This window comes from Cinclus cinclus, chromosome 3, assembly GCF_963662255.1.
Source record: "Cinclus cinclus chromosome 3, bCinCin1.1, whole genome shotgun sequence".
Classification (NCBI taxonomy): Eukaryota; Metazoa; Chordata; class Aves; order Passeriformes; family Cinclidae; genus Cinclus; species Cinclus cinclus.
The window spans coordinates 46,795,464-46,802,536 of NC_085048.1; the positions used below are offsets into that span (position 1 = coordinate 46,795,464).

At 55.1% G+C, this 7,073-nt stretch overlaps 1 protein-coding gene across 1 annotated transcript; it reads left to right on the plus strand.

The window, feature by feature from the left end:
- The first annotated feature begins 2,623 nt into the window (after positions 1 to 2,623).
- MARCKS (myristoylated alanine rich protein kinase C substrate) lies at positions 2,624 to 5,844 on the plus strand. The gene is made up of 2 exons (XM_062488742.1): positions 2,624 to 2,737; positions 3,785 to 5,844. The coding sequence occupies exons 1-2, from the start codon at positions 2,639 to 2,641 to the stop codon at positions 4,538 to 4,540; spliced, it is 855 nt and encodes a 284-aa protein (XP_062344726.1). The 5' UTR covers positions 2,624 to 2,638; the 3' UTR covers positions 4,541 to 5,844.
- The last annotated feature ends 1,229 nt before the right edge of the window (positions 5,845 to 7,073 follow it).

Here is a 7,073-nt window from a genome sequence, read left to right on the forward strand (position 1 = left end):
CGAATTCCTTAGTATCCAGATGAAAAGGAGCAGACAAAACACAACGCGTGCAGTTGAGAAGCAGGGGAGGATCCCGAAGAAGGAAGCTGTCCGGCTGGCCGTGCCCCACGCTTGCGGTGCCGTCACGCCATAAGGTGAGCCCTCCGCAGCTCGCTCCATCCCCTCTGCCGCCAATGCCCGCTGCCGCACGCCACTCCACCAGCACGCCCGGGAGAGGCGGCGGATCCCCAGAGAGCGGCTCCCGCCACCGCGGCCCCCAGGAGCTGCCGCCGCGGCGCCCCCGGCCACGACCCCGGTCCCACCCGGCCCCGCCCGGCCCAGCCCGGCCCAGCCCGGCCCAGCCCAGCCCCACAGCAGCGGGGCCGGCAGACGCAGGTGACGCCGGGGCGGGCAGAGCCGCTCCCGATCCCACCATGGAGGCCCCGCCGCCCCCCGCCGTCTCCAGGGAAACCGCCCGGCGGCGCGGCCCCGCCGAGGGAGCCTCGGGGCGCGGCGGCGGCACCCGCGGCACCCCCGCCTTGTCGTGGGCGGTCACCCCGGCAGGGCCGGCGGCCGCCCCCCGCGCCGGCCCCGGGGGCTGCTGGTGCTGCCGGTGCGGGGCGCACGGCTGGGAGTGGGGGCTGCCCCCGGGGGAGCGGGACGGGCGGCGGCGGCCGAGACAAAGGGAGCGGCGGCAGTGACTGCGGAGGGGCTGTGTGTGAAATGCGGCGGGAGGGAGAGGTTCTATTCCCCCCCCCCCCCGTAAAAAATACCAGCCTAATGCCTCTTTTTGCCCCCCGAGAAACGAAATATTCCTCTCGAGCTGTTGAAAGCAGCCGGCTGCCCTCGCCGGGGTTACCGAGAGGCGGCTCTCGGCGTCGCACGGAACCCACCGATCCCGCCAGCCCCGGCAATCCTCGGGGAAAGGGAGGTGGGCGGCTGAGCCGAGCCTCCCCGCTCCGCAGCCCTTCATTATCGGAATAATTTTAACATCCTTGTTTATAAACAAGAGGCGTTCGGAGGAGATTACCCGACTATGGGAAACGATCGTTCTGACGCTCGCTTCTGCTCCTTAAAAGGGGATGGGGGTGCCGGGCGGGAGGGGGGTGGGTGGGTGTCTAGGCCAGCCTTCCCCGCATCGCAGCACCGAGGGAGGGAGCCGGCCGGCTCTCCGCACACGCCACCCCCTCCCCCGGGAAGGGAGATCACTCGGGTCCGTGATATTTCGCCCACCCCAGCGCTGATAAGCGCTCCAGATCACCGTTAATTCGCGTGCATTAGTTTCGGGTTACATCTTATTCGAGGGTTTAAATTCAACGTAAATACACACTCGGGGCTGAGGTTTGGGGAAGCGCGAATGTTTCCCTGATAACGTCGCTTCGCCCACTACTTGAGTGCATGGAAATGTAATCCTGAAGTGGGTCACCGCCTTAGAAAATACTTTAAAAACACAAATCAGGAATAATCAGACAGCAGAATTTAATTAGAGCCGTAGGCTAATCACAAAATATTTTATTCCAAGCCAATATCGCTATGGGGGAGGGGTCCGTTCCTGCTCCGGCAGCGGCTCCTGCTGCCACTGCTTTAGCGTTTGCAACATCTGGCCTACAGACCTACTAATTTCGACTCGTGATCTCGTTCGGCGAAACCCGATCTACGTGGTTCAAATACCTTCCAAACTGGGGGAGATTTAACAATCGCGACCAATTAAACCCGGGGAAGAAAAGAAGAAAAAGAAAACAAATCAAAACATAAAAAAAAAATAGAAAAGGGTGGTGGGAAGCAAGCAGCAAATCCCCTCCTTCCCTCTCTCCCCCGCCCGGGGTTCGCACACACTATCTGTTGCTCTCTCACGGCGGCAGCGGGCGGGGGCGTGCGGCGGGGCCGGGACGCTCTCACTCACACTCGCACTCGCACTCACCCGCACGCCCCTCGCACCATTGTCCCTGCCCGCCCGCCCCGCTCGCTCGCTCGCTCGCTCTCTCTCTCTTTTTTTCTTTTTCTCTCTCTCTCTCTCTCGCTCGCTCGGGGTGTTTTGTTGGCGGCCCGGCGCGGGGCCCGGCGCGCCCGCCCGCACCGCGGCGGAGCGGAGGGGAGCGGAGCGGAGCGGCACATTCATTACGGGCCGGGGGCCGATTTCAAACCGCTGCCATCGCGGCTCCATTGTTCGCCGGGCGGGCGGGCCCCGCCCCCCTTTGTGCGCGGCGGCCGCGATTGGCCGGCGGCGGGCGGAGCGCTGCCGTCACCGCTCGGGAAGCCCATTCATCTGTGCACTTGGGCGTTGGACTCCGCATCTTATTAGCAACCAGGGAGATTTCTCCATTTTCTCCTTGTCTACAGTACGGCTACAAATCTGGGATTTTTTATTACTTCTTTTTTACTAAACTTGGGCTCCTTTTTTTTTTTTTTTTTTTTGCTCGACTTTTTCCTCCCTTTTTTTCCCCTCCCTCCTGTGCTGCTGCTTTTTGATCTCTTCAACTTTAAATTTTTTAAAAGGAGTGCATTATAATCGGTTCTGTTCTCTCTTCTCTTTTTTTTTTCCCCTCTGGTGTGTGTGTGTGTTGCTGCTGCTGCTGGTCGCCCAGTATTTATACCAACCCAACGCTCTTTGTTTCCCCTCCTTTTGGATCTGTTGAGTTTCTTTGTTGAATAAGACAGCATGGGTGCCCAGTTCTCCAAGACCGCTGCAAAGGGCGAAGCCGCCGCCGAGAAACCTGGGGAAGCAGTGGCTGCATCTCCATCCAAGGCGAATGGACAGGTAAAAAACGAAAAGAATTTTTTAAAAAATATTAAATCAACTCCTTCTTCTAAGCCAACTTCGACGGACTCTGTTTCGCATCCTGTTTAATTCTTCTTCCTTTGATGCCCCAGTGGCACATTCAATGGAGAATACGGTCGATCTTTTTATCTTTGCAACTCGAGGCAAAGGAATAATTTCTTTATTTTGGTTAAACGGGCTCGGCTTTGAATGATTCGTTCCTTTATCTTTCCTGCGTGGGGGCGGGGGGGAAGGGGGCACGGTTCTTTCGTTTTTTCTTCTTCTTTTATTTTTTTTTTTAAATCCCTCGTGTATTATGGTGGAGTGTCCCAATGGCTCGCAAACGGAAGGATCTTACACCGCTTGGCTTTTCTGCCCGCTTAACCTCCTCCCGAAGACTCTCGGTGCCTCCCGTGGAAGAGCCGGATGGCCGTGCGGGAGCGGGGCCCGGAGCCGCCGGGCAGGGAGCTCCGCGGGCAGCCCCCTCGGGCGGGACCGCGGGCCGGGGGCTGCGCCACCCGCCCCGTCCGCGGCAGCCCCGCCGGCGGTCGGCAGCCGCGGGGGACGGCTTTCCGTCACCCACCCGCGCCCCCTCCCCACGCGTGAGCCGGGCTGGCCGTGCCCCCGCCGCCCCCGCAGCTGCCGCCCGGGGCAGCCAGCCGCGCTCCGGGCGCCTGAAAGATGCAAATGCGGCGTGAGTGGGGAGAGGGGGGGGGGAGGCGGGGGCGCCTCGCCGCACCGCCCGGGCGCAGAGGGGCCGCGGCGGGCGGGGGCCGGGGCCGGGCCGTGCGAGCTTTGTTCGCCCTCCCCGCCCCGCGCCGCCGCCGCGGCTTGGACGGGGCGCGCCGAGGGCGGGGGAGCGCGGCGCGGCCGGCGCTGCGTAGAGCCGGGGCGCCCTCTGGCGGCCGGCGCAGGGGGCGGCCGGCCCGGCGAGAGCGCGGGGCTTCGAACAGCGGGAAGCGGCGGGGCGAGAGCGGGGAGGGCGGCGGCGGAGGCGCCCCGCGACCCTCTCGGGCACCGCCGGTAACGCTGGTCCTTGTCTTGCAGGAGAACGGCCACTTGAAGGTGAACGGCGACGCCTCCCCCGCGGCGGCGGAGGCGGGCAAGGAGGAGGTGCAGGCGAACGGCACCGCGCCCGCCGAGGAGACGGGCAAGGAGGAGGCGGCCTCGTCGGAGCCCGCCTCCGAGAAGGAGGCGGGAGAGGCGGAGAGCACCGAGCCGGCCTCCCCGGCGGAGGGGGAGTCCTCCCCCAAGACTGAGGAGGGCGCGACCCCCTCGTCCAGCAGCGAGACCCCGAAAAAAAAAAAGAAGCGCTTTTCCTTCAAGAAGTCCTTTAAGCTCAGCGGCTTCTCCTTCAAGAAGAACAAGAAGGAGGCCGGCGAGGGGGCCGAGGGCGAGGGCGGCGCCGCCGCCGCCGCGGCGGAGGGCGGGAAGGAGGAGGCGGCGGCGGCCCCCGAGGCGGCGGGCAGCGAGGAGGGCAAGGCGGCCGCCGAGGAGGCGTGCGCGGCCGGCAGCGCCGAGGCGGCGAAGGAGGAGGCGGGGGACTCGCAGGAGGCCAAATCGGACGAGGCCGCCCCCGATAAGGCGGCGGGAGAAGAGGCCCCGGCATCGGCGGCGGCCGAGGAGCAGCAGCCGCCTCAGCAGGCAGCGGAGGGGAAGGCGGAGGAGGCGGCGGGAGCCGGCGGCGCCACGAGCGAGGCGGGCAGCGGCGAGCAGGAGGCGGCCCCCGCGGAGGAGCCGGCGCGGCAGGAGCCCCCCGCCGAGAGCAGTCCCGAGGGACCCGCCGCCGAGTCGGCGGAGTAGTAAGCGCCACCGCCGCCCCTCGCCGACGGACTTTTCTTCCCCCCTGTTTGTTTTTGGAGTGGTGCCAGGTACTGGTCTCGGAGAACTTGTCTACAACCAGGGATTGATTTAAAAGATGTCTCGTTTCTTTTTTTTCTCTCCCCCCGCAGCTCCCATCTCAAATCGTTAGGTGTTGCCGCCATTCCAACGGGCGGAGGGGGGCTCCCCTCCACCTTCCTCTCCCATCCTCTACATTTTGGTTTTTGGGTTTTTTTTTTGTTTGTTTGTTTTGTTTTGTTTTTTCATCAGTATTAATGTTTGGTTTTGGTTGGTCCGGTTTTGGTGTTTTTTTGTTGTTTTTTTTTTTGTTTCCCCTTTATTCGTTTATTTTTTTTTAATTTCATACTTTGCAACTCTCTTCATATTATAAAACTTTTGCCGATCGGTCTATGGACATGCCCATATATGAAGGAGATGGGTGGGTCAATAAGGGATATCAAATGAAGTGACAGGGGCCGCAGTGGGGAACCCGGGGCGCGCAGCCCTTGCCGGGAGCGTGCCCCGCCAGAAATGATGTAAGGGGTTAGTCTTTTTTTTAAAAGAAAGTTATTACGATGTATTTTGTGAGGCAGATGTTCTATAAGGTTTACAACACTACAAGTCTTGATTAAGAAGGAAAGGAAAAAGGAAAAAAAAATAAAAATAAAAATCAATACCCAGATAAAGAGATCATAGTCTTAGGAATTCATTTAAACCATAGGAACTTTTCACTTATCTCATGTTAGCTGTATCAGTCAGTGATTAAGTAGAAATACAAGTTGTATAGGCTTTATTGTTTATTGCTGGTTTATGACCTTAATAAAGTGTAATTATGTATTACCAGCAGGGTGTTTTTAACTGTGACTATTGTATAAAAGAAAACAAATCTTGATATCCAGAAGCACATGAAGTTTGCAACTCTTTCCACCCTGCCCATTTTTGTAAAACTGCAGTCATCTTGGACCTTTTAAACACAAATTTTAAACTCAACCAAGCTGTGATAAGTGGAATGGTTACTGTTTATACTGTGGTATGTTTTTGATTACAGCAGACAATGCTTTCTTTTCCAGTTGTCTTTGAAAATAAAACTCTTCAGATGCAATGGGGTTTTTTTGGATTTTTTTTTTTTTTTTTTTTGTGTAGCATCTTGTCTATCATGTTTTTGTAAATACTGGAGAAGCTTTGACCAATTTGACTTAGAGATGGAATGTAACTTTGCTTACAAAAATTGCTATTAAACTCCTGCTTAAGGTGTTCTAATTTTCTGTGAGCACACTAAAAGCGAAAAATAAATGTGAATAAAATGTATAATTTGGTTGTCTTTCTTTTATGGATACTCTGGTAGCTTAAAGGGACTAGCCAGTATTGCCTAAATTTGTACAGACAGTCATGTGTGCTGTTAGCACTAGCTTTGAAAAGTACCGTCCTGGATGTTGGACTCTAATACTGTGCATTTTACAGAGCAGGTGTGCAGTGTACCAGGTAATTTGTAGGCTTTTCTGGCTTTAAAAAGAAGACTGGAAGGCAGTCTGAGCATGTACAGTGTATGGTTCTCCTGTCCAGGCTCCATCTTGCTTTTAAGACCAGAGGTATCCAGCATATGAGGGTCTTGCCTCTTGAGGAAAATAAGATTTAATTTGAATTGCTTAGAGTGGGGCACTGAAATTTTTATGCTCATGAAAAATTAAGCTCTTGAACAGATGTCCTACTTAGGTCTTGGTATGCTGGTCCTGCTTTGGTACCTCAATGACTGGCTTGAAAACTTCAGCCTGGAAGGAGAAGGGGGGAACTAACACTGCCATTCAACCTAAAGTAATTAAAAGCAATATTTTCTTTTTTTCCTCAAGTGCTACTCCCAAATACAGGTGAGTTTCAAAACAGATTTCAGAATTTATCTATTAAAAAAAATTACTTGGTGCTTGCCTCTAATGCTTGGGCTTTTTGCCTAATTTCCAGCATATTGCTCAGGGCAATTATGCCTTAAAACAGTGAGTTCATGTAAGAAAAGCAGCAGTGGTGTTTGGAGGGTGGAAATTGATTCAAGAAAGTGTTGCTTCTAAGTTTATAGGAGAAAGTTTAGTGTTACACTTATTTGCTTCCACCATTTTCAGCAGAAACACTTTGGAAGCAATTATGATTCATTTTATGAGAAAATGGCACGTTAGCACCTTGTTCCCTAAAGAACAAAGCCTAAACTGAGTGAAGTATAGATTTCCTGCTGAATGCATACTTTTTGGGTTTTTTGGGTTTTTATTTTTGTTTGTTTGGTTGGTTTTTAAATCAGCTGTCTACCGTTTTAACTTTGGCTTGTATGTACTCTAGTTGCCCTGGTATTTCTCTATAACCTTAGAAATGTATTGAAACTATGCTATAATTGCTGAGGGACAAAAATAAATGGATGTAAAACAAGATCCTCCACACCAGTGTCATTCTTGGAGTACATGTGTTTGAAGTCTAGTGCATAACTGCTTTGCTAAGGGGTTTTTATAACATGGCTGTAAAAACCTGTTCTGAG